Genomic DNA, 25,718 nt, shown 5'->3' on the forward strand with positions numbered 1-25,718 from the left:
TTATAAGCAAGTTTTTGTGCATCTAACTCCCACTGGATGCAGCAGGATTAAAATTCTTACTGGAACCTTAAAAATCCAGCCCTGGGGCCATCCCTGCTGACATTGCTTGGCAAGAGAGCAGCTGGGCAGCACAGGACCCAAACCTTGGCAGCTGCACACCCAGCCTGTACAGCTGTTTTGAAATCTGCATCTGCCAAACAACAGCATGAGGGAAAAAACTGATCAGGGACAACATTTGGGGTGTGTCATTTCCCAAGGTTACCATCAACTGTTAAGAACATTTATGTAATCAAAAAGGCAGTACCACTGGTCGTAGACAGCCCTTCAGCTGACCCTAGTCAGCATCAAACTTTCTACAGAAAAGACAATTACCTAATTCAACCTAAAAGAGCATTCTCCCTAACTCAAGTTTCCTGCATCATCTGCAAGATGTGATCTAAATAATTCAAAACTTCACTGGATCTAGGTCACAGACAGAGGTCTGTTTTTCAGCAAGATGTCCCAGAGGAACTGGCTATTTTGTTTAATCTGTTCCTGACTTCCAACATCATATATAAGGGCACCCAGTAGAAGACAGAGTGGATGAGAAGCAGGAAGGATACTGGTAAGGGCTAACTTCAGCTCACCAACTTCTTACTCTCAGGGAAGATAAAACCATGGATTTCATCAGTCATGTCTGTGGCTGCTGAAGGTCCACAGGTTAATTGCAAGAGATGTGCAAAAATTCTCAGGTCAAGCAAGCTTATCTTCTATTTGCAAGGATCCACGCACACATCTCCAAGGGTCTCCAAACCACAGTGGTTGAAAACCCACCTAAGGAAAAGAGAGACCATTTTCAGCTCTTTCCAAGGATGAATCCATGGAATGACTTCTCTTGGTTGACTATGGAAGGAGTCCTGGTAGAAGTGGACAGTAACATTTCTGAGCATCTCCCAGGCCAGCCCTCAGGCTCTTTAGGTGCATACAGTTCACAGAAGAATTGCAAAGGCAAATCTCTAACCCTGAAGTATTTTTTTACATCTTTGGAAACACTACATCAAGCAGTCCAGAGTCCAATGGTTGACCTTACTTTTGGGTACATTGGTTTTTTCCTCCCCATTACTCACATGTAATAATAGCAAGTTACATTAAATCAGGAAACGGGACAAGCACAAAGTTCAAACTAATTTTTCTACTGAAGGCCTTGCACAACCATTTTTACAGCAGGCCTTTAATGACATTTTAGTCCAGTTACAAGGTTGCAATTACAGGCATTTTCGGGTAACTTGGGCAGGTCATCAATACTTCCTGGAAAACAGGTTTTGTTTTCCAAATTTCTTAGTCAAAAGGAGAGAGCAGTGATTATACCTATTTCAGAGAAACTAGGTGTTCAATCGTCTCTCAAAAGGACAGAAATCATAAGAAAAGAAACTTGTCTCCACTTGACAGAGAGTTTCTCAAATCTGCTTTATCACAGGCAAGCTACTGCTTTATAAATACTAGAAAAGCAACAAACTATTTAATATATTGGCCAATATTAAGCATCTATCAACTTCATCACACACCTGCATTCAAGATTTCATATGAAATGAAGAGCTTATCACTCTGCTCAAGGTTTCCAGACAGATTAAGTCAATCTGGGGACAAAAAACTTCAGAGAAACTGTGCCACAGCTTAGAAAGGCTGTATTTAGAGGAAGTACTGGTTTTCCAGACATGAAATATCCAACGTCCAAGAATGTGATCTCTGCAGGATATATGTAACTGCACAGAACTGACATGTAAATATATGTTACATTTTAAAATCCTAACATTTTATTCCATACTCTTCAAATTCCATGTCTTATGTTTGGCAGAACAGCATGGAAATTATGAGAAATTTTAGATTAAAATCATTCTATTTTTATTAGCCAAGGAAGAACTTCAGAAGTCCTTGTGAAGAACCCTGTGGGCCAAATTCATCCTATGCTGTTTTTTCAATGTTCCTAAAGATTTGTATTTTTTCTTAGTGCCCTGACTTTAATGGATGTTTTGCACCAGTACTTTCTGCAAAATCAGACCTTCAATGCATTGGATACCTAATGTTTTAAGTGGTTAAAAACTTCACTGTTTGGGAGCAGAAGTCAGTAAAGCCACAGCCCCTATGAACACCATTACCAGCAAGATACTGATTTCCTCATCTCTAAACTTCCTATTTCTTTCTCACCTAAAACCAGATCATACAAGCAGAGTTTTGAACTTTGAGTGTTGATTTTTTTAAACCTATTTAACAACCTCTACTACTTGCATGCCTCTATTAAATAATTATCTTGTGATTTGATTGCTGTGCACACCATGAACTACGTATTTGTAATGCACAGCTCCCTGGGACATGCAGCCACATCCATAGATGGGGCTCCAGTAGAAGTCAAACAATGGAGCCACTGTTTCAGCCCTGTCTCCTGCCTCACTCTCTCAGAGCAGGCTTTTTCCTCTCTGCTTCCTTTCAGTGCTACCAGGGCTGAGCCACTACTGCAGCTTTCCTTACAGCTCTGCTTTCTGGAGTCCTGGCACTTGGTTAACAAACAAACAGTTCCTCACTTATAAAAAAGAATCTTGGAGAAGAAATTCCAAAGGTTTTGGAAGACAGAAAGTCAATCAGAAGCACACCAGATGGTAAATTCTGATTTTTTAGGCAAGTCAGGTAATTCTGGCAGCCTAGTTGGGGAGGTAGGGGAGAAAAGGAGATTTAGGTATATATTTGTGCAATCGACAGCTTTTTACCTGACGGTATCAAAGAGGAGTAGAAAAAGCCTCCTGTCAACCTGAAAACAATTTATGAGATGTGCTCTTTGGATCAGGCTGTTGTTCAGCCTTCAAGTCAGACACAGCCTCCTGCACGTTCGGGTGAGCCTGCAGGCTGCCACACTGCGACCATCCTCCTCCTCCACGCAGAAAACCAGCAGCCCCGCAGCTCTGGGAATGCCAGCCATCTGCTCCAGCAGCCCTCCCACGCACAGGCTGCCGAGGCAGGCTCCTGCCCAGTGCCGCTCACGGCGGCCCAGCGCTCCCCCCTCGCTCCGTGCCGCTCCTGCGGGCCGGGGATGCTGCAGCGAACCCAAACTGCATGCAGCGCTGTGCGGCCGCAGCACGGCCGGGTTTCTCCGCAGAGCTGCGGAAAAGGGCTGCACAGAGGATGCCCAAGCACAGCAAAGCCACCAGAGCTGGTGGCTGGTCCTGCAGCAATGAGCAACCAGCCCACGGCCATTGGGGCATCGACAAGTTCTGGACGCCCCAGGACACGCTTCCAGCGGCCCTGCACCATGGCAACACGGCAGCCGGGATCCCTACACGGCTTTTAGGCACCTGCAAGGCCTGTCTCTGCCACAGCTCAGGGCTGCTACGCCTTGCTTTCCCCACAGCTCTCTTCTGCCAAGGAATGGCTTCTGGAGGTTCATTTCCTGCCCGTCTTCATTCTTGTGGCGTCTGTGGCCACCCAGTTGGCGTTGCTCTGTGCTGGGGAACATGTGAAATCATGTGAACTTGTCATAGCTCCAGGATTTACTGGCTCAGGTCTGCATTTGCCCATGTTTATGCTTTTGGAAGAATGCCTTAGAGCACTCACCTGGTTTTGAGCTACAGAAATGTTTCTGATACATGCTGTGAACAAAGAGGGGTGCTAAAAACCTCTTCTAATCCATGTCTCTCAAAGGAACAGTGCATTACAGTCCAAGCAAAGAAGTCAGCACACAAAACTGTGCAGAATAATCACCCTGTAAAAAGCCAGAGTCCATAAAGGAGACAGGAGTCCTGCAACTTCATTCCAGTAAAGGGAGAAAGTATCCACTGGGGCATATTCCCCTGGGGTTTTCTCTCTCCAGGTTTCACAGGGCACAGCCTCCTTCTATGCTGAACTCCAGGCCGCGCGGTGCCCTCTTCCTTTCCCCACTGGCTGAGGTACAGGGAAGGTACAGCCTTCCCGCAACACCTAACCCATATATTCCCCTTGAAACTACTATTTTACCCCAAAGTTCGGAAACTCAGGCTTGTGCAGACCCATTTGTCTATTTCGGGAGTCAAACTGTCTGGGTTCTGTAACAAACCTGTGGCTTGAAGGTGGTAGAGACATTAGAGACATTCCAAAGACATTAACACCCATACCCTCACACATCGAACTGTTGGTAAAGACATTAGCATATATCTTTTTCTATCAATCCCTCCTCTTCTTTCTCAATTTGTCTTTACAAACCTTAGTTATCATTAACTTAATTTTTTAACCACCCAGCATGATCTAAAAACTAACATTTGGACAACCCCCTCCCAACTTTTCCACGTCTGGCCTCTGCACCAGACGTGGCAAGTAAATACAGAGAAACAACTCAGCATAAAGTAGACAATGACAGTTCATATTAGCCCACTAATCACTAGAGGTCCTTCTAGATGATCCATGTCTACTGATCTGATCCACTTTTGCAGTTACCCCGTTGTGTTGGTTGGATGCTATGAGCAGCAAAGTCCAGAGGCAGGGTCTCTGCTAACTGGGCTTCCTGTCAGAGATTTCACAAGACACAGTATCCTGGCCATATACTGGTTTAAATATACATTTTCACCTCCCTGCTACGTTGAGAATAACCAGGTTAAGGAATCCCAAGCATCAGTTCAAAGGGGAGTAATTTAAAACTCCTCAGGGTTTGGTTCTTACTCGGGTTAAAGCTAATGGCAATAGCCATATCCATGGCATCTTAGGTTCTAATACCAACTTTGAAAGGTGTTTCCTTTCTATTTGACCTGAACTCCAAGAGTGCCAGAAGGTGTGGAGGACTCACTGAATTCCCAAACTATCCATAATCCCTGGAAGGTTTCCAGCCCCCCAAATCCCTCTGTAACCTCTCCCTATGGTCCTCTGCCCCCAGGGAGCCTCCACCACCCTGAGTTATGCCCCCACCTGCCCTCCCCAGCTTTCCCACCCGATCCCACCTGGTATTCCTGAGGTCCCCCATTTTCCCAGTGAGTTTTCCCACTTTCCCTTCTGGCATGGAATTTACTGAACTGATCAAGAACCCCCGAGCTGATGACATAGTGCTGCACCACCTGTTTCACCTCATCTTCTTCTCCCAGTAGCAGGAGAACAATGAGGAGCTTGTTATGTGGCTGCTTATTATGATCTGCCCCAATCACAGAAGAGCAAAGAAAACTCTGTGAATAAGGCAGGTCAAACTCGAAGATTTGATTATTCCCAGAAGCAAGATTAAAACCAAACGAGGTTAAATGTTGATAAAATATATCAATTTTCTGGTAAGAGTAAAAGAGAAACAAGGAGAAAGAAAGAGGTAGTGGTAACAGGGGTAGTGACAGAGACAGATTAAGTGGAAACACATCACCCCTCCCTGGGTCCCAATGACATCTCATTGCTCCCCTCCATTTGGGCTACTTGGTGGTGCGGGTGCCTTGCTGAAAAGCATAGAATTCAGTGGGTAAAGATCTCTTTGGGTCAGGTGGGAATGCCTAGGTACCTCCCCCAAGGGGGGGGGGCAAGTTTGACACTGTCTCTTACAAGACTCTGAGTCAGTTGCATCAAACCAACTTACAGTCCAGGGCCTCAGCCCAGGGGCCCATTCAGGGCTTCGGTGCAGCTTTGTTGGCTTCATACACTTTTGCCAAAATGGACAAAGGTCTTTTATGACAATGTTTAAGCCATCAAATAGAACATTTCGGTCTCTGACACTGCTGCACTCCAACGTTGATTCCATCGACAAAAGGGTCGTGTGCTCATCAGGTACCATTGTTATCAAATGCGAAGATCTGCACATTATTCAGCTGGACATACCTGGGACAGAGGAGTGTTTGAACATCGTGAACTCCACTGAGGCACTTTCCAGCCCAGGTTCAGTGACTCTCACGTATTCCTTCTTCCAGCGCCCCACATTTGAGATCATGGAAGATGGCTGGTGCTCTTTTCTGCTTGAACAAGAGTTTGAGTTCCTCAGTTCAATGACTCATAAATGGCATCTAAGCTGCATAAGTGAGGATTTCTCTCTCTGTCCCTCCTACCTTCTGGTTGTTGTTGTCCCCAAAGCCATCAATGATGAAGTGCTTCACAAAGCTGCGATGTTTCACCACAGCAGCTGCTTCCCAGTGCTCAGCTATTACCATGAGAGGAATGGGGCAGTCATGATGAGGAGCAGCCAACCTCCTACAGGCATGAATGGGCAATGGTGCAAAGAATGCAAGTAGCTTCTGAACGCCATGCTCTGGCATGGCAAGTGTGGCTGCATCATTGATACAAGGCCCTTCACTACTGACTAGCAGGCAGGGCCAAAAAAAAGGGCTTTGAAAAAGCCCAACACCCCCAGTGGATGAGGATTCACGAGTATAGCAAGAGGTTTCATATTCTTCAGGAAAGCCTCATCAAACTGGTGCAAGCTGGTAGCGACAAGTTACACAACAGGGATGGCTGGCTCTGTAAAATGCAAGCTGCCAGTGGGCAGACTCGCATCAAGGAGCTCCTGACTGCAGCTTGGGCTGCTCAGGGTATTGAAAGGGAAGGTGCATCAGTGTCAGTCCCACGGCAGTGAAGGGACTGATTCCATGCCCCAGGGCACTTCTCTGGCACGGAGAAGCGGATCTGAGGTCCAGGACCACACGTGGCTTTGAGGCTCTTGCTGTGAGCGAGTGGCTGCAGGTTGGTCACCCTTTCCTGCAGCACTGTGCCCAGCCAGCCTATTCCAATGGCGAACAGAAACAGCAGGCCCCAGCGCTCCTCCTATTTCCACACCATGTGCAGCAAACCCATCAGCAGCTCCCATGCTCTTCCAAATTCAATGAGCAGTTTCTCATCATGCACTGTGAACATGCTTATGCTCCCCAGTTTGGGACATTCCCGGGAAACAGCAAAAATGAAAGGGCCAAACTGGAACTGTGTCCAAAGATCACGTCCCTGGGGTCCTGGCTGAACAGATCTGAGGAGCTCAGCAAGTTCCAGAATTATCTTTTTGAAGCTGACAGCCACATCATCCAGCCCTGCATGTCCCTCCAGGAGCTGTAGCTCTGGGAAGGTGTCTTCCTTTGGTAGAACAGGCCCAAGTTCCTTGAAAAATCTGAAGAATTTATGATCGACAGTATAGCATTCAACAAGGAAATTCAGGCCAAGGTTACAGCACTGAGGAGGGAGCTGGCACAACAGAACCCCTGAGCAGGCAGGACTTTCCCTCGGGTCTTTCCCTTAACTCTTTCCCTTTCCTTCCCTTTATATTTAAAGGGGAAACATGAAAAGTACATGGGCTGCTGAGCCCTTGAGTACAAATGTGAATGGGTTTGTTGAGGGTGTGTGTTTACATACTTCAAAGGCTTTAAAATAGGTTTTTCTCTTGCCTGCACCCACAAATAATTGGAAGAATTTTATAGGTAATATTCTTATTCCACTGTGTAATTCTATACTTAACTATTTTTTAATTAATTATTAGATTTATTTTTTACCATACCAAATTTACAAAGTATAGAAACATCTTCATACAAAAGTTCCCATGCAAACACATCTTTACATCAGGACTATGTTCTATATTTCAGGGAATAGTTTATAGCACTGTTGTAACTTAATTTTGACCCAAAACAAGAACTGTGACTTTATTAGTGATGGGATTTAAAATGAAATTAATTCCTTTTCAAATTTAGTTTATTATTCCAAATAGCTCTTCTTTCTTTTGAATTTTAGTGAGCAAATTGCCCTCATCACACTCTGCACCCGTAACTAAGAAGCATGTGTGGTACAGAGAATGCTAGGGTTACCACACTAATTAGCATAATCCAAAAAGAGAGGTAAAATTAAAATTCTCTTCTAAGACACAGAGCAGGAAATTCAACAGCACATCAGAGATGCTGGAGTGTTTGGTTGGCTTGAGAGTTGGTAGAAGGCTTTTTGTATTTTATTCATGTTCTTTTTGCAGTTCACAGCTGTCTCTCCTGGTTTAGGAAGGGGGACAACCCTTTTTCATGTAATGTTTCTTGTGTTCTGTTAAGATTCTTTAGCTCACTAATTAATAACTCTGAAAACTTCAGCCACATTATAATAATTTTATAGTCTTCCAAGGTAGAACTGGGAAGCTTAATACATACTTGCATGATTTCAAATATGTATAAATTCTTGTACCAACCTCCAAGATAAAATCGGTTGAGACAAATTTTACATCCACAAAGCCTTTTGCAGGCTGCACCATTTTTTTCTTTTCAGTAAAAAGACAAAACAAGCTTGGCAAAAAAACAACTTAACGATATATAAAATGATTTGACTAATATTTGATCACTTGCAATGAAAACACAAATTATCAACATGAAAAAACTGACAATAGAAGCAATTATGGGAGCAATTTAAAAACTTTCATTGGTTCCCACACAGCTCCATGTCATCTGTAGGGAAGTTCTTATAAAAGAAAAGTGAAAATTCGGCCCATTACAGACAGAATTTATTAAAAGGAAGGGAAAAAATTCCTTGCAGCTGTGCAGAATAATCACCCTGTAAAAAGCCAGACTCCATAAAGGAGACAAAGGAGTCCTGCAACTTCATTCGAATAAAGGGAGAGAGTATCCACTGGTGCATATTTCAGTAGGGTTTTCTCTCTCCAGGTTTTGGAGGGCATGTTGCCCTCTTCCTTTCCCCACGGGCTGAGGTACAGGGAAGGTACAGCCTTCCCCCACCGCCTACCCCATATACCCCCCTGGAACCTGTAATTTCCCCTCCAAAGTCCAGAAACCCAGGCTTGTGCAGACCCATTTGTCTATTTCAGGAGTTGAACTGTCTGGGTTCTGTAACAAAGGCTTCAAGGTGGTAGAGACATTAAGACCCATTTCAAAGACATTAACACCCATACCCTCACCCATCGAATTGTTTGTTAAGACATTAGCACACATGTTTTCTTATCAAAACTGAATTAGGCAATGTTTGCGTGGCTTGGCACTTCCTGGCACACACGTGAAATGCAAGCATGGTCTGACATTCAGTTGATCCTGAGCCAGGATCAGAGGGTTACATATAAACTCCCTGGAGCTTTGTCATTTGGTCTAGACGGGTTTGGTTTTGAGCTTTTGGATAAATTCACCTCAAGACACAGAACACACACACAGACCTGCAGATCTACATCCTTCTAAATTATTTGCCACAGACCCAAAATCACACAAGTCACCGTAATTAATTCTCCCATCAAGATTTACCCAGTTCTCCTAAGGCTGATCAGACCCAGACTTCAGAACAAGCAATTCTGCATATTTTTGGAACAGTTTCAGCTGCAAGCTTTGGGTTTAGACAAGTCACAGAAGAGCTTTGGACCTCAGTCTCCCAGTCAGATATTGCAGGTAAGAGCATTTCTGAGGCACGAATCCATATGAAGAACCACCCTAATCATAGCACACTCAGAGCTAAACTCCAGGAATACCAGATTTAAAGGAAACTTAGATTCAGCAGCACAGAGGTTGGCTGGAGTGCTGTCGGTATCTTTGCTGGCTCCCTGCTTCTCATAGCTGCATTTTACTTTGGTGGGTTCATCTAAGCTTTTTTCTTGTGGCTTGCAGCCACATGCCCAAGGGGATGAGTGCAGCAAGGATTAAAGGCTGTGTGACAGCACAGAAGCATGCAGCACACGCTGTGCCCCCAGAATTAACCACTGCACTTCAGGCTAATGGCAGGCAGCCCGAGCTCCCCAGGAACACCAGCTACTCCCTTTCAGGGACATCAACTCCCCCCTCCCAGGGGCTCTCAGCTGAAATGGGCTGTGGTGGGTGCTTGGGAAGGGAGCTGTTGGCCACGGAAACCACCAGTGCCTCCAGGTTGAACGCAGGCAGACAGGTTCCCCTTCACTGTCCTTTGGTACATGGCGTGGGATGTGGGACCATGCATGTCAGCAAGTGTGACAGCTCACAGAGACATGCCACCGCCTGAAGGCGCCCTGCTGGCACCCCGGGAACCCTGCCAGAGTGAAGCTTTCATTTCTGAAGCACCCTCTACCTGCTCTTGCTTCCTGCATGCCCTTCTCCTTCCGTTCCCTTCCTCCATTTGTAGCAACACTGCATTCTGCATGCTCCCCGAGAGAAATAGGGCAAACATAACCTGATTAACCAAGAGGATTTGGGCAGGAAGGGGCGGGGGAGGAGATTACTATGCAGAGACCCACAGAACCTTTCCCTCTCACATTAGCCCTTGCCTATTCAATAATTAAAGTGTTCTGCGGTGACTCTGACTTTGGGATTTGCTATAAAAGCTTCTCGTAAACTCTGTCTCAGCATGCAGACATCAGACCAAAGAGAGCACTCAGTCTGACAAGCTGAAATTTCTTTCAGGCTCCAGACAGTCAGAAGCTTAAAACCACTTGGATGTGAGCCTATGACTCCATTTTAAAACATAAGGATCCCTCTTGCTGTTGTTCACCTATTGAACAGACTGAATCCAACCTTTATTTGGCCACTCTTATCTGAAATACGGTTTCAAAGTTAATGCAGGCTTTCCCCATTTCATGTACAAAACAACCTCCAAGGCTGGCAGTGCCTCATGAACACAGGAACACATTACACAGGCTCTGGCTGCCCTCCAAGCCTATTCTGATGTTCCATTTTCTTTCCATCCCTTCTTTCTTGCTTACCTTAAGGCATATAGATGTTTCAGGATGGAAATGTAAAGCTACCCACACACAGAAAAGATGCCTTCCCTGACCTTCCAAGGAGCTATTTTTGGCTGCTCTTATATGCCTAAGAACTCTTACAGGGGTCATGCACTGAACTAACTTGGCCCTCAGTAACTTTTGCCTAAGAGATATGAAATGTTGCAGAGATTATTTTTTAAAAAATTTTTATTCTCTCCATAACCTAACACACTACTGACTCCAAATCTCCAGGTGCTGTTTGCAAGGGAACACATTTTAAAAGGGGCTGTGAGCCCGAGATTATTGCCCAAGGAATTTATGCTCAACATTACACCTAAACATACAAACAGAATAATAAAGACATATCCTTAATGCAGAATTTCCCAAAAGTTATTGAGTACCCACAGCCTTCAACTGACTTCATTTTTCAAGCCCAAACCTGGAGAAGAACAAGCTCCAAAAGATTCAGAGTGAAACAGATTTCTTTTCAAAATATGTGCCCCCAACGAGTTTATGATATTAAAAATTAAGGAACACTGGGTTATCAGCCAAACACGTGCACAGAAGGATACTCCATAAAAAAAGCAACAGTCCTAGCTCCATCTGTCAGAGCACACGAATACACCACATCACATCCCAGCAGTCAGAAACCTGGGCTCTGGTCTGTCCTGTGTCTCTCAAATTCTAATGCTGACATTTTTCCAAACTGGCACTGCCCAGACTGCAAACACTTCAGTCCAGAGGCCAAGAGTGAAGCAGTGGGTGAGCCCCAGTGCCCCATCAGCTGCCCAAAGGCTCCTCATGTGGCAGGGAGTTAATACTGATCTAGGGGACTGCCCGGCCCTATTGGCACTTCAAACACTGTTTGCCCTCACACAGTGAGCAAAAGATAAAGCATGCAGGTATCTTTTCCCTTCTGACATCACAGCATTAAATACCACACAAACACACAGCCTACAGAATGGATAAAGCAGAAATGCTGTACAACTGGCAAAAAGGATGTGGAGAATATATGGGGAGTGAACTGCTCAGGAGACCCAGCCTCCAGAAATCCAGCTCTGCGCATATGTGCATACACACACACAGAGAACACATGGCACTATATCCCAGCATCTCACATTTCCACCACATTGGCATCTTTTAAAGGGTTCATGAACTGAGATACTGCCTCTTAAGGCCACAACTGCATAAGGTTTAGAGATACAACTGATTTTGCATAGAGCCATGAGAAAAACAACACAGCGTTGAGGTGGCCAGTGAGAAATGGTGTACCTTGCATTTAGTACCCAGGACACAGGCATGCTGCTCCTCTTATTACAGTGCCCAAGTTAGAGAACCACCAGGGTCTGTAAGTATCAGGATTTCCCCCACAGCAGCCAGAAGTCATATGCTTCCTCCCTGTGGTAATATCCACCTCCTTAAACAAGACTCACCACAGTTTGCAAAACAATAAGGCTGTGCCCTGCACATGTTTGCTAAACATTTGTGCAATTTGATCCAAATACAGGAACACAGGGAACACAAGTCAGAAACTCCACACTTAGCATAGCACTGAGAAAACGACTCATTGGCAGTCCATAGGCAAGCATCGACCTTCCATTTTCTATTTAAAACCTGCGTATAAATAAAAAACATGAATTAATCAATAGAGATAGGGGCTGGTATTTGTGTAATGTTCTTGGAATACACAGCATGCCAAGCCAAGCACCATATTTGGCAATTATTCTGCTTTGCTCTGTGTCCACTTTCACTTCCCTGGTTCATTCTGCCTCTTTAGCCGATGAGCTCTTCCTGCTGTGTGCCTTTACAACGCCTGTGCTGCAAAGCTGTGCTCCCGACAGCAACGTTCAGCTTGGTGCCTGCCTGAAGCGTATTAATGATCTCACTACAGCTGCACAACGAAGCTGGGTCAAAAGACAGCAGCTGAGGCTGCACTTCTCTCTCCCCACCTTTATTTTTCTTTGGAATCACTGCCACAGTTCAGACCTTTGGTACTGAGTCATGGCACAACGTATCAGGTTTCAATTAAGAAATACAGGCATATAAAATTAAAAAGGTGTGTAAGGAAATTAAGACCACAAAGTAATTCTTTCTTGTAAAGGACAAGAAATCACTCTTCTCTTCCTGACAAGTCACACTTTGAACATACAGATGACGACAGGGCTCACATGAGCTTTGCTGTGAGTAGGATGAGGTGACAGGCACCAATCCACAATCCAGGGAAAAGCACAGGTCACTGAACGCCCAACTACCATAGTGTCAAGAGTGGCCAGCTACCACACAGCTACAGACCACCCAGGTGATGGTATAAATCCCCAACAGTACAAGCTAGAGAACTTGTCATTGAGAAAATGGTGTGTCTTTGTCTTGGCTACCTTGTGCTTATAAAATAAAGCTGAACAGAACAAAACTAAAAACCCTGGGTAGCAGAACACCTGAAGAGTTAAGGCAAGAGCTTTCTACTGGGGGAAGCTCCCTGTCCACTCCAGCACTACACTCTGCTGGCAGTACACAGGATATAAATGGCATTCAAAACTCTGCTTGGTAACCTCTCAGGACAGTAGCTGCCTTTCACAATCATGTCTTTTGCCAAGGGCTCTGTATCCATCTGCAGAGCTGCTAACAACCACTATCACCACCAAAGCAAATATTTAAAAGAGTACCTTGTGCAGAAATAGTGAAGTTATTTTTCTCCTCTGAGAAGAGCAGAAGAGTTGAGGTCTGCAACACAAGCCAAAATCACCTCAAGCCTGCTACCTTAGGCCTCAGCTAGCCCAGCTGCAGCTTTTAAAGGAGTCTCAGGGGTGGCCCAAGTGTGGGAACTGAAATGAAAGCACCTGGCTGCCTATCTCCATTCTATTGCTGCATTTGTTGAACTGCAAGTTAAACTTCGTCTTCCTTCTCCAAGGAAGGGATAATAATTTATTATATAATCATCTGTAGGTTCCTCCACCAAGTCTGTGTGTCTGTAATGTTGAGAAGTACTCTCAGCTTTCTGCAGTGGTTGGTATGGCCCAGCAACTTCTTCATCATAGCATGCTGACTTTCCAGCAATGTAACTTGGAATTCTGATTCACAGAAATGAAAGTTTGGACACAGTGATTTTCAGATGGGAGAGAATGGATAATCTGCACAGATGCAGAGCATCAACCAGATATACAAGGTCTGAAATGCTAGAAAAGTCTCTCCCCCCAAAAGGGAGGCAGTATTGTGTAGTTAAGTGCATGTAATTTATCAGAGCATCCAATTTCCTGCAGTTCCTAAGTAAATGAGTAAGATTCCAGAGTTGCATCAAGGGAATGGGTTTGGCTTGGAATCCTGCACAGTGACTCATGCTTTCATGAATAAATTCATTTCCTTAGAGAAGCAAGACAAAATCACATGTTCTGCTTAGTCCAGCTACCTAGAGTGTTGATTTAGGAAGCTATTGCAAAAAAATAGAGTTTTATCTAGCTTTATACTGAAGGCATAATCCACTGCAGCTGTGCTTGCAAATATAACTAGCTTTTTAAGGGGAAAAGAAAAACTGGTGTAACTTGGAAGTTCTGGGTATGGAAAGATGTCAGCTAGAAACCAGTTTGCAATCAAAACCAGACAACTGACAGAAAAACATTGTGGAAGCCTGGGTGTTCCAGAAATTGACTGCTATTTACACAGGTCTCCATATTTATTCCCCTCCTGCACATTTAAAAATAGGTTGTAGAAACACAGACCCGTAAACAGTAGGAAATGAGAATTGCATCAGCTAGCCCCTCCCCTTTCCCACAATGACAGTGCAGAGAAAATGAGGGCGTGAAGCAGCAAAAACTCTGGGTCTCTGTAACACCAGCATCCTCACCGGTGCATGGAAGCAGCCAAGGAGAGGGACCCAGAGGTGTATGGATCATGGCTAATCAGTTATGTGCAGAGATACTTGTTAGTGCAAGCCAGGATGAAACTCACCTTTCAGCTTTCAGGTTCCTTAGGAGATCAGTTCAAATGGTTTGATATTTGGCTATATGGACCAAATTGGAGAACACAAAATACGGCTTTTTATGGAGTAAAAACAACTCAGCTCCCTGTGTCTTACCCTGATAAGTATTTCAAAGGAATAAGGCAAGAATTCTGGCTCTATGAACTTTTGGTGTCAAGTTCCACTTTGGAGTCTGGGGCTCTCTGGTTCAGGAGAAGACCCTCCATCATTTTCATGCTGCTTTACAAAGCTGAAATGTTTCACAATTAACAAATCCCTCCAGTACCACCATCAGGTCAGTATATAAAAACACCTTCACGTTTTACAAAGGAGAAATGAAGCCATTAAAGCCAGAAGAAATTGTTCAGATCTCAGAATAAATCAAAGGGAAAGACAGGACTGGAACATGATGTAGCTATGTGTAGTGCCAGGTCTTTTCCTCGCACACTGACAGCATGTGAAAGCAAAGCCCTTGATGATGTCAGAGTAGGAGCAGGACTGATCATGCATGGAATAACCCCGAGGATTTTTAAGGGCAAATTAAATCTCAAGTCTCAGGTAGAGTGTAGAAATGCCACTGACCTTTCCAGGGCTGGTCAGCATCCCCAGTAGCTTTGTGTTACTGATAACCTCCCAGCTGAGCTGTAGGTCACACAGCAAACCTGCAGGTCCTGGTTTGGTGCCCTTATTCACCCCTGCAGCACCATCAGATTTGACTCAGTCTGTCATGAGCCAGGACCTGAGCAAATGGAGAGAGTAGAAATTAAATGTCACTATGTAAAACCCCTTATATTTAAGCAAAATGGAGAGAAATTTACAAACATTTTGTGTTTTACTGAAAATAGCAAAGTGAACACATTGAACTCACCTTGTGTAACTGTCTCTGGACTTTATTTTTGTGACAATGGTCTAATGGTCTCTTGTAGGTTAAAGGCAAACGTTGTTTAATAAGAATGTAGCATTGTTTCCATCTGTTATCACTCAGATCTTTATCAAATGCCACCTGGAAAGGTCCTGCTTCTAACTCCTAGAATAAAAATAGAAATGTTTCTACATTCAGCAACTTCTGTTGCTTTATTATTCATATCTAATCTATGAAAACTAGTATGAGGACAAGCAGGCTGAGGAAGGGTCAAGCTTCCCTGGAGAGAGACTGTCACATTTCTGGCATTCCCATCACTCTATCAACAACATCTCCTGCTACCACGATAAAAGGCAGCAGTGGAAAAAGAACAGGAAGAGTAAAACTCCTTATCTACAGAGATGAGAAAAGTCAGCCCATCCCTACAATCAATCACTTACAGGAAATCAAAACAGACCTGGCCTCCATCTTCCAAGTGCAAGAAAATTGCCTGTAATTTGCTCACCCCGTTCTGTTTGTGCTGTTCTGAGCCTTCTCTCATTGAAGCTCTCTGAGGCAGAAAATCAGTGTCAATCATGCCAGATCACTGCTTTCCTCCTCAGCATCTACTGCTCATAATAAGATCACAAAGGCCACATAAAAGGAAAAATTTGGCCATCACAGCTGCCTTCTCAGTTCTGTAACTGAGATAAATTAACAGGTGAACTAACACTGGCATATTAAAAGCTGACTCTATTTTTTTACAAAAAAAAGGGGTTCTGATCTGCTTATCATCATCACTGCGGACATACTGGGACCAGGATAGTCTTGAAACATCCCAGTTGGCTTGCTTTGGCCTGCTCTGCTAAAAGTAGGACCCCTGGTATCTGAATAGGGACCAGAGAGATAAGGACAACCTGATGCCTTATAGATAACAAAGATTCAGTCTTGGTTCTGTTCTCAGTAACAAGCAACGCAAACACAAGCAAGGGAAGATGTTTTTGGAACTTACACCCTGAAAATCATGTCCAAGTTTATTTTGCCTGAGCCACAGGCTAAGAAGAATCTTACAATACTCTTCTTAGGAGCCTTGGTCCCACTGTGAGTAGTAAAATACCACTTGCTCTATATTAGTTACATATTTTTAAGTCCTATTAAGTCTATTCAGCCAGTGTTGCCATAGAAGCTTCATATCTTGCATTTCAACTCCTTAGAAGTAAAAGTTTTTGTGGTAAAAATATTTCTCATTGGTCTTCATTCCTGTCAAATGTTCCTTTTCTGTTCTGCCAGATGTCTGTAACCCAAATCTGGATGAGATGTTCAGTCCCATTCATATAGAGCCACTGTAAATACAGATTCCTGGGATGCAGAACTAAACTTCCTAATCCATCCTTGAGGCTTCTGACAGAACAAGATGGTCAGTGAACCCAGAATAATGCAGAATGACAGAACTATGTTTCCTTTTTATCCTGCATTCATGCCAGCTCAGCATCTACCCACACTTCCCTTCCTTAGTGACCAGTCTTCTCTGACACGGCACATCCCACAAGCATCGCTCCTTCTTCCAGCAGAAGCAAGGAACAAAGCACATCTAGTCCTGTAACCAACAGCCTGTTATATTTAACCTCCTTTGCTGGAAGTGCTGGTCTTTATAATAAGCAGAATTTTGTGTTTTTCTGTCTTGTTTCATGCAAATCTAGGCAAATTCTATGTGTCAAGCATTTTTAGATGTTTTCTCCCCTGTATTTTTTGTTTCTTTTGTTTTGCCAATGGACTGTCAAATAAATGATGAGGCTTTGGGCTACTATTCTTGTCAGATGACCCCAGCAGAAGGGAATTGTCACTGGGATGGTGTGTGACCACATGTGCCACAGCAAGATAAGCACCTCAAAAGGAACTCGAGTATGTCCTAGGAGCTGAGGACAGATATGGCCAAAAATCAGTTAGAGTCAGAATCCTGAAAGGAAACTAAGACTAAGATTGTAAAGGTACTGCAACTACAAGAAATGAAAAAAAAAAAAGGAAGAAAAAATGATCACTGTAAAAACAAGAGTGAGAAAATAAAGGTAACGCATCTACTCACACAAGATTAAATGCATACTTACCTGATTTTCAGTAAGGACGAACATGCAAATCCATGAGGTAGAGACAGGGGTACCTAAGAGAGGAGGTAGGAAGCAGAAATGGGTAAATGATAATAAATGAACACAACTCACAGATGGAGAGCAAAACTCACCGAGTCTGCTGTCTTCTAGCTGGAGGAAGCAGGCATTCTCAATTCCAGAACTCTGACATGCCCAAATCCAAAAGATTTTAAGTAAATTTCCCTATTTGAAGGCATTACCACAGGAGCAGAGAACAGCAAGTTCTAAGAAATAAGCCATGGCAGAAGTAGTTTGGGCCTGTGCTTTTGATATCTGTGCAGAAAAACTTCCAAAGCAAAATCTAACTAAAAACATGATATTCAATGAATAATAAAGGGATAAAAAGTAGTGTGCATCTACTAAAAGCCAGTTTTGTGGGATGACCCACAAAATACTATAGTATATTATGAAATTGAAACTGCAGGCATTCAGGAAATATATATAAAAAAAAGTTTTTGCTTTTTATTGGGAGTCCTAGCAAGAAAAAAGTGAATAGGAGAAGGATTTGGCTTTACTAACCAGCTGCAGAGTGACAGGAAACTGACAGCATGGTGTGACTGAAAAACACCAGTGTGAGTCCAGTCATGGAATTTCCAGTAACTTCAGGAAAACATTAGTGCTGTGTTTGAGGCATCGCTGTCTGAAACACTCCATGCAGCAAGCCTTCTCAGGAGAAAAAGCAGTTAAAAACCAGTTAAACTGGGAGAGTTCCACAGAACATACATCCCAATGACCAGGGAACTGCTTGCGTGACCATGCAGGGCTGAAAAGGTTTGGGTTATATAACCTAACATAACAAATGAGTGGGAATTGGATACGTAAATACACGGAAAGGGGAAGTAAACAAAAAGAAAATCATCAAACATCTATTGATTTAGATGGAAATTAGAAGCTGGTTTCCAGCCACCCGACAAGAGCCCCCATCCGGAACTACCGCCATAAACCCCTGAGAAGGAGCACAAGGCTGTCTGGCACTGCCCGGGCGAGAAACGAGGGCAGGAACGCCTTGAATTCCCCACAAACTCCCGAGCCGGAGAGTTTGCTTTCACTCATCGCGGCTAATAACAGAGAGAGTGGAATCTGCCCCGACGACAGCCCTGAGACGAGCCCTGAGGGGGTGCGCAGCTGAGCTCCTCAGCCCCGCCTCAGCTCCCATCACGGCGCCGGCCGCTCGCCTCTCTTCACCCTCTCCTGCCCTGCTCCCGCTCCTTCCCGCTGCTCGCTGCTCCTTCTCCCTCCTCCCTCTCCCTCTCTCTCCACCCCGACGTGTCGGCGGGCACGTCCCCAGCACCGCAGCCCGCCCGCCCCACGTCAGCCGCCCGGCCCGTATTTAAGGCGGCGGCCGCCACCTCCCCCGCTCTGCCGCCACAGCCGCGCTTGGGTGAGGACGCTCGGTAGGTGCGATCGCCGTGGCGGGCTGGGGGGGTGCAGGGGGATGCAAGAACGGGGTTTGCAGGAGGTGCTGTCCCGCAAACCTCCGGGGGGACTCGGTGGAGCAGGCGGCGCCGAATGGACAAAGTCTGCTCCGCTCCGCCGGCTCCCCCGGCCGTGGTGGTGGCGGGCACAGCCCTGGGCTTGAGTCCAGCCGGCGCGATTTCCACTCACAACCCCGCCATCGTCCCCTCCCTTCATCCCCTTGAGCCTCCGTGGATTAACTTGCTTCCCTTAATCGGTGCGTGTGGCCCTGGGGAGCGATCCTGCAAACGGACTTGAGGATGGGCGTAGGGCTGCGTTTGAAATTCAGCATTAGTGGACCACCTACTACTCCCGTGACTTGTTTGTTTAAGGGATATGGCACTCTAAAAGCAAAAAGTTTTTGAGTTTTTAAGTGTAACAGACGTGCTCTCATCAGCCTTGCGCATTGAAGTGCTTGTAGTGCAAAGGGAGGACTTAGCACGTGGAGAGTGCACTACATGGCCACGCTGCTGGAGGCTTCTGCAAATGAAGACTGACGTAGCTTGGCTGATTTTTCCTAAATAAGGGCACTCCTAGCTTCCTGCCCCTCCCCTCAGCCCCAAAACTTACAGTCCTTAACTGCGGCTCTGCTTGGCTTTTCGTGCTCTGAACGAGTCGCCGCCTGTTCAGCACTGGAGAGTCGTGTTGTGTCTGTACTTGCATCCGTCTGTGCAGCAGCTCCTGCCCTGGGCTCTCCAGGCTGCTCCCAGTGCAGCACCATTTCCTGGGAAAGCGTGGTGTTGGTTTCGATGCAGAAATGGGGATGAATGCACAATCCTTCGTCATCATTGTGCCCGTGGGCTGTCAGAACCCATCTAACCAGGATGCTGTGCAGCTGGCAGCTAAAATGTGAGGGTGGGAGAGATGGTAGCACCAGATTCCAGCCATCTTAATTCAAAACTGTGCAGTTTCATTTCAAAACAAATTCATGATGTGGAGACTCATGCTGTGCCTAAAAAGGGCTTGCCTAAGTGTTGCACAACTTCAGCTCTGGAAAGGCTTCAGGGCACAGAATACCAGTTTTTCAGGGTGAGAGAAGAGAGTTTGCCAGATTGTGCTGTGCTTAGAAGTACTAAAATGGCTTCCTGTACCTAAATGTAATATGGATGGTCATTTAGAACATCCTACTGCTGCTGCTGGAGTGCCACCAGCTATATAATATAATCAATTGCTCTCAGGCTGCATTTGAGGCAAAGCTATGGTGAGCTTGATCAGAGGATTGTCATCAATAATTCAGTTTTGCAGTCATTTTGTGGCATACAGGCAGTATTGCCAGATGTTTTATTCATGTGTTTTGTATCCATTTTTGTATCATCCTGGAATAAAGTCTGTCTTGCTGGATACAAATATTCTGGTGTCAGTAAAAGCTCCAAAGCTTGGAGAAATAATCTGTTGCTTTCCTTTCAGCAGTGCACCATGTCTCTCAAGGATCAGCTCATCCACACTCTCCACAAACAGGAGCACAGTCATGCCGAAAATAAGATTAGCGTGGTTGGTGTGGGTGCAGTCGGAATGGCCTGTGCCATCAGCATCCTCATGAAGGTAAATGGCAAGCTTGGGAGGAAGCAGCAGAAGAACCTGAAACCTAAAAGAGGGGAAAAAAAAAAAATCTACCGTATTAGATGAACTTCTGGTTATACAATCCTTTGTTTGGGCCTGAAATGAAGCAACAGTCTTGAAGCTATTGACAGAGAACAAATAGCTGCAGTTCTTGTAAACCAGGGTTGCCTCAGGATCAGATAGTATGTTCTTTATGTATCATTTTATGAGCTGCATTTACCTTTGTGGGACTTGCAGACTCCTTTTTAAGTAGGAATTTTCTAATAGCCTAAATATACAAAAAGATGGAGAACCGAGGAGTTATTTTTTGTCTTGAGCAGTGTGGTCTGGAAAAATTGGTCCTTGACACTCTGAATGACTTGTCCTCTGCATTCAGCTACCATATTGAAAATGCTGGGTTTAACACCAGGCTTGCATTTCTTAACTGGCAGTTAGGTTATGGATGAACTGCTATTAAATTATTCTTCATTATTGTCCTGCTAAATTGTACAGAATGTGGTTATGAAAAGTACAAAGTGAACTCAAGAAAGTGTATATCCCAGGGGACTTATTGAAGGACTCCGGGAAGAAGTGAAGTGTTAGAGATGAGCAAAATTGTTTAAGTAGGTTTTAAAATAATTGTAACTTCACAGTTTAAAAACTGGGGGCTTTGCTCCAAGAGGCAGTAAACTTACCATTACTCTTGGTCTCTTGTAGGACTTGGCCGATGAACTCGCCCTTGTTGATGTTGTGGAGGACAAGCTCAGAGGAGAGATGCTGGATCTCCAGCATGGCAGCCTCTTCCTTAAAACTCCAAAGATTGTCTCTGGGAAAGGCAAGTAGTTGGCTCTCATGTGCTCATTATTTTGAAATGGAGATAGCCACTTCAGGTCTCACACTGGACAGCCAAGTCTAGCACTTAGCCTGTCACCCTAATTGTTGGGGCGAAAGCTCATGGATATAGTACTCAGCTGGTATATTTTTTAATATACCTTCTTATGGCCAGTCCAGCTAGGAATTTTCTTCCAGGGTTCACTACTCATTACAGAAAGATGAATTTCTTAAGTACTTGTGCACCTTAGAGAACTTTATTTCACAACCAGTTAACCCCTGAACTCATTACTGCTTACTTCTGATAACTTTTAGTGGAAGCCTTGAGTAGGGCAAAGGCTTAACCAGCTCATACCTTAATTACAGTGCCCACAGGTAGTAGGTTATGAGGGCAGAACCTTCTTCCCCTTCTACACAGCACTTGCCCTGAGTGATACCCCAACAGCTACCCCTAGTCCCATTTGTGGCTGAGAAGCATGGAGTATCGCTGCCTGCAGTGATACATGGTACAATGTTGCCATTTGTGGCAATGAGCCACAGTCTTAAAATAAAATTTAACTTTCTATAGAGGCTAAGTCTCCGGTAACAATTACCAGGGAATTGCTGCACCCTCAAAGTTGAGAATTTGAGATCTCGGTACAGAAAGGAAGTGAGAACTCCTGTTCTGAGCCATGTGTAGTAAGAGGTTATGTTTGACACAGCCTTTTGTCTGCAGATTACAGTGTGACTGCACACTCCAAGCTGGTCATTGTCACTGCTGGTGCCCGGCAGCAAGAAGGAGAGAGCCGCCTTAACTTGGTCCAGCGCAATGTGAATATCTTCAAATTCATCATTCCCAATGTTGTTAAATACAGTCCTGACTGCAAGCTGCTTATTGTCTCAAACCCAGGTTTGTCTTGTGTTGCCATAAGAGGATTTGGCTTAGAGAATAGTGTTTTTCAGTAAGGTGACATTAGTGCACAGGCTTTTAGAAAATACTTGTGCTGGGGAAGAGATGTCGCCAGGGAGACCTTGGAGAACCTTCCAGTACCTAAAGGGGCCTAAAAGAGACTATTTACAAGGTATGTAGTGATAGGACAAGGGGTAACTGCTTTAACTGAAAGAGGTATATCTAGGTTAGCTGTAAGGAAGAAATTTTTTATTATGAAGGTGGTAAGATACTGGAGCAGTTGGCCCAAGGAAGTTCTGGATGCCCCTTTCCTGGAAGTAGTCATGGCCAGGTTGGATGGAGCTTTGAGCAACCTGGTCTAGTAGAAGGTGTCCCTGCCCATGGCAGAGTGTTGGAATGAAATGATCTTTAAGGTCCCTTTCAACCCAAACCATTCTATGATATCCATATAGCACCAACTGTCATCTTCCCTCTCCAGGCTCAGCAGTTTGGTGTTCTGAGGAATAAACTTAGGTCTTCAATCCAAATGACCTTGAGCTCAGTAAGGTTCACTGATAATTGCATGCATAGCATAAAGGCAGAGCTGAGAGACTGTTTAAAAGCAGTTATTAGGTTGTGTAAAACAGACATTACGTTAGTCCACTGCAGTGCCTGGCCACGAGCACTGCTCTGTGCTCTGTTCCATGCAACTAGCATGCAGGTAAAATGCTTACAGATGAATGGAAGGTACCATCCCCATTATTAATTTGCTCATGAGTGGCACTTGTTACCCCCTTGTTCTCCCTCCAGTGGATATTTTGACCTATGTGGCCTGGAAGATCAGTGGCTTTCCCAAACACCGTGTGATCGGTAGTGGCTGCAATCTGGACTCTGCCCGTTTCCGCCACCTCATGGGAGAAAGGCTGGGCATCCACCCTCTGAGCTGCCATGGATGGATTGTTGGAGAGCACGGAGATTCCAGTGGTAAGGGTGAAACTGGGCTGGCTGTTACACAGAACTCCCTGATGCTTTGTTTGCCAGAAACACCTTGAAAAGCTACAGCAAAACATTGCTCCAAAACCTCTGCACTGCAGCACCTTAAAAAGGCCAGTCCGGATTTAAGTCTTTTGCTGCACAGAGTAACCCTAGATGATCTATATTTGACCTGAGTGACTGCTTGAAAAGGTCATTACTGTAACCTGAGGTGGCTAAACATTTCTAGGCTAAATTGTTCCCGTAACTCCCAAAAAAACCCCAAACTGAAGCAGGAAGATGATAAAGTTCTCTGCAAGGTCCTCTCAAAGATCTGCACCAGACCTAGTGGCAGTCACTCAGCTGCCATCTCTTAATTACTGTACATAGGAATGGAAGTGCAGAGGCAAGTCTGGAGGACAGGAGAAAGCACAACTTTCTCCTCATTTAACCTGTACTTTTCCAAGCAGCACCAGAGCAGTACTGTCTGCTTCCTGACACCCACCAGAATGCAGTTGGAATCAATTCTTGTTTTGAGAAAACTTTGCAAAATATATAGTGACTGTCACTGTAGTTCATGTTGCCCAGGTATTTCACTTTTTAAAAGTTGTATTGAAACTTTGTGACGCCGTGTATAAGTGTTGATGTGCTCCTAGGTTCTCAGCCTGCAATTTAGATTTGCCCTATAGGTCATACTATATATAAAGTCATAGCTAAATCCTAAGTGATGTGTTGCAGATTAATCCAGGTAGATCTTATGTGAGCTGTTAATTTGAGAAGGACTAAGTGTTGTGAGAAAATTAACCTACGTGCAACTTTCAGTACCTGTCTGGAGTGGAGTGAATGTTGCTGGTGTCTCCCTGAAGGCCCTTCATCCAGACTTGGGAACTGATGGAGACAAGGAACACTGGAAAGAGGTCCATAAGCAGGTCGTGGACAGGTAAATACTGGTTTGGCTTTTTTATAAATTTCAACACAAGAACAAATCATGAAGAGCTGAAAAATCTCTGAACTGCAGTACCCAGATCCAGAATCCCTCAGCAGCCCCAAATGTCAGGATGCAAACATAACAGAACATGAAATAATATTTTAAGAAGCAATGTAGATTTGGCAGTTAAATTTTCAGGATTAGTAAACTTTAAATTACGGAAGAGCTTAAACAACTAGGTTTCCAGTATAATTGTGTGGACTAGTGTAAAATGCAAATAGAATTATTCACTGCTGAGTTCATTTTGGTCCTGCCAGCAAATCAGTCAAGCCTTCTGATGCCTCCAAATTGATCAGGACACCTCCAAAAGCCTTTCTTACAAACTTGAAGTGTTTGGTTGATGGTACTTGTTCTTTAATGAGTGCCTGTGTCTCTGCAGTGCCTATGAGGTGATCAAACTGAAGGGGTACACATCCTGGGCTATTGGTCTTTCTGTGGGAGACCTAGCTGAAAGTATTATGAAGAATTTGAGAAGAGTGCACCCCATCTCTACAATTGTTAAGGTGAGCAGCCCCTTTTTGCTAATTTCTGTTTTACTGAGAATTAAGTATCTCTGGAATTCTGAAAAACAGTGATCACTTTCTAGTTTAATTTCAACTAAATTTAGTTTCCTGATAGGATATTCTATGACATATACAGACATAGATAAATTCCAGCCTAACAATCCTTATGTACTTTTCAGGGCTTGCATGGAATAAAAGAAGATGTCTTCCTAAGTGTTCCTTGCGTACTGGGCAATAATGGCATCACTGATGTAGTAAAGATGATCCTAAAACCCGAGGAAGAGGACAAATTAAGGAAGAGTGCAGACACACTGTGGGCAATCCAGAAGGAACTACAGTTTTAAACCTGCCCAAGCAGTTTTTGGCTCTTAGCAGTCTAATGGGTTTAGTGGTTTGTCTTACGTTGCACTTTCCAAGTAAGTCAAATCTTTCAATGTATTATCTCAACTAGAACACACAAAAAGCTCAAATCTGAACAATGGAGTTTACTGAAGATAGCATTAGGAAACTAATCTGGGGTTTTCCCTGCTCACAGACACCCATGTTCTTAGCCAGAGCTAGATAACCTTAGTCAGTCTTGTTCAGTGAAGTCGTATGACAGAAATCCAGCAATCAAAGCAGCACTGCCTAAAAAACCCTTTGCCTTTTCCTCATGTTGGTTCAAAGGAATAAGGAGTAAGTAATTGCTACACAATGTGAAACCAAAGACTCTTCTTGAAGTTAAAGGATTGTCAAGCCAATTGACCAACCTTCTCTGCCAGCTGAATAGCTTCAATATTTCACTATTGATAGGTCCAAGTGTATTTTCCTAACACTGCTTTGGAATTTTTGTGGATATTTTCTTCTTAGAGAACCTTATTTTTGTGTACTGTATCAGTCTAGTTGTAAGTTCTGTCTCCTGAGCATGTTTAAAAAATGGTAAGACTTCTATGTGCAACAAGACAGTGACTGTCCAACTGTAGTACCAACTACAACACCAAATAAACCACAAACTGTTATTTCTGTCTCCTTGTTTTTCTTAATAGGGCTTTGTCTCTCCCTCA

At 44.3% G+C, this 25,718-nt stretch overlaps 1 protein-coding gene, 1 long non-coding RNA gene and 1 pseudogene across 4 annotated transcripts; 2 read left to right on the forward strand and 1 right to left on the reverse strand.

Annotated features, from left to right (window-relative positions):
• The first annotated feature begins 4,991 nt into the window (after positions 1–4,991).
• On the forward strand, positions 4,992–7,149 carry LOC121669631 (annotated as a pseudogene).
• Positions 7,150–7,840: 691 nt separating this feature from the next.
• LOC121669467 lies at positions 7,841–18,749 on the reverse strand. The gene is made up of 5 exons (XR_006017775.1): positions 17,612–18,749; positions 17,481–17,533; positions 15,403–15,561; positions 15,117–15,273; positions 7,841–12,196 (listed from the first exon to the last, which is right to left on the reverse strand). It is a non-coding gene; the product is annotated as an uncharacterized LOC121669467 (long non-coding RNA).
• Positions 9,282–25,673, forward strand: LOC121669466 (L-lactate dehydrogenase A chain). Of its 3 annotated transcripts, none has more exons than XM_042038453.1 (8): positions 9,282–9,302; positions 20,385–20,516; positions 21,231–21,348; positions 22,060–22,233; positions 23,023–23,196; positions 24,007–24,124; positions 24,552–24,675; positions 24,855–25,673. In XM_042038453.1, exons 2-8 carry the CDS (start codon positions 20,391–20,393, stop codon positions 25,017–25,019), a joined length of 999 nt encoding a protein of 332 aa, XP_041894387.1. In that variant the 5' UTR covers positions 9,282–9,302; positions 20,385–20,390; the 3' UTR covers positions 25,020–25,673. The 3 variants fall into 3 exon arrangements, with proteins under 3 accessions (XP_041894387.1, XP_041894385.1, XP_041894386.1); XM_042038451.1 differs by lacking the exon at positions 9,282–9,302 and adding an exon at positions 18,824–18,913 and having other exon boundaries at positions 20,382–20,516; XM_042038452.1 differs by lacking the exon at positions 9,282–9,302 and adding an exon at positions 18,827–18,913.
• Positions 25,674–25,718: the final 45 nt, after the last annotated feature.

This window comes from Corvus kubaryi, unplaced genomic scaffold (genome assembly GCF_017639235.1).
Source record: "Corvus kubaryi isolate FWS band 111438036 unplaced genomic scaffold, C.kubaryi_AGA036_p1.0 37392, whole genome shotgun sequence".
NCBI lineage: Eukaryota > Metazoa > Chordata > Aves > Passeriformes > Corvidae > Corvus > Corvus kubaryi.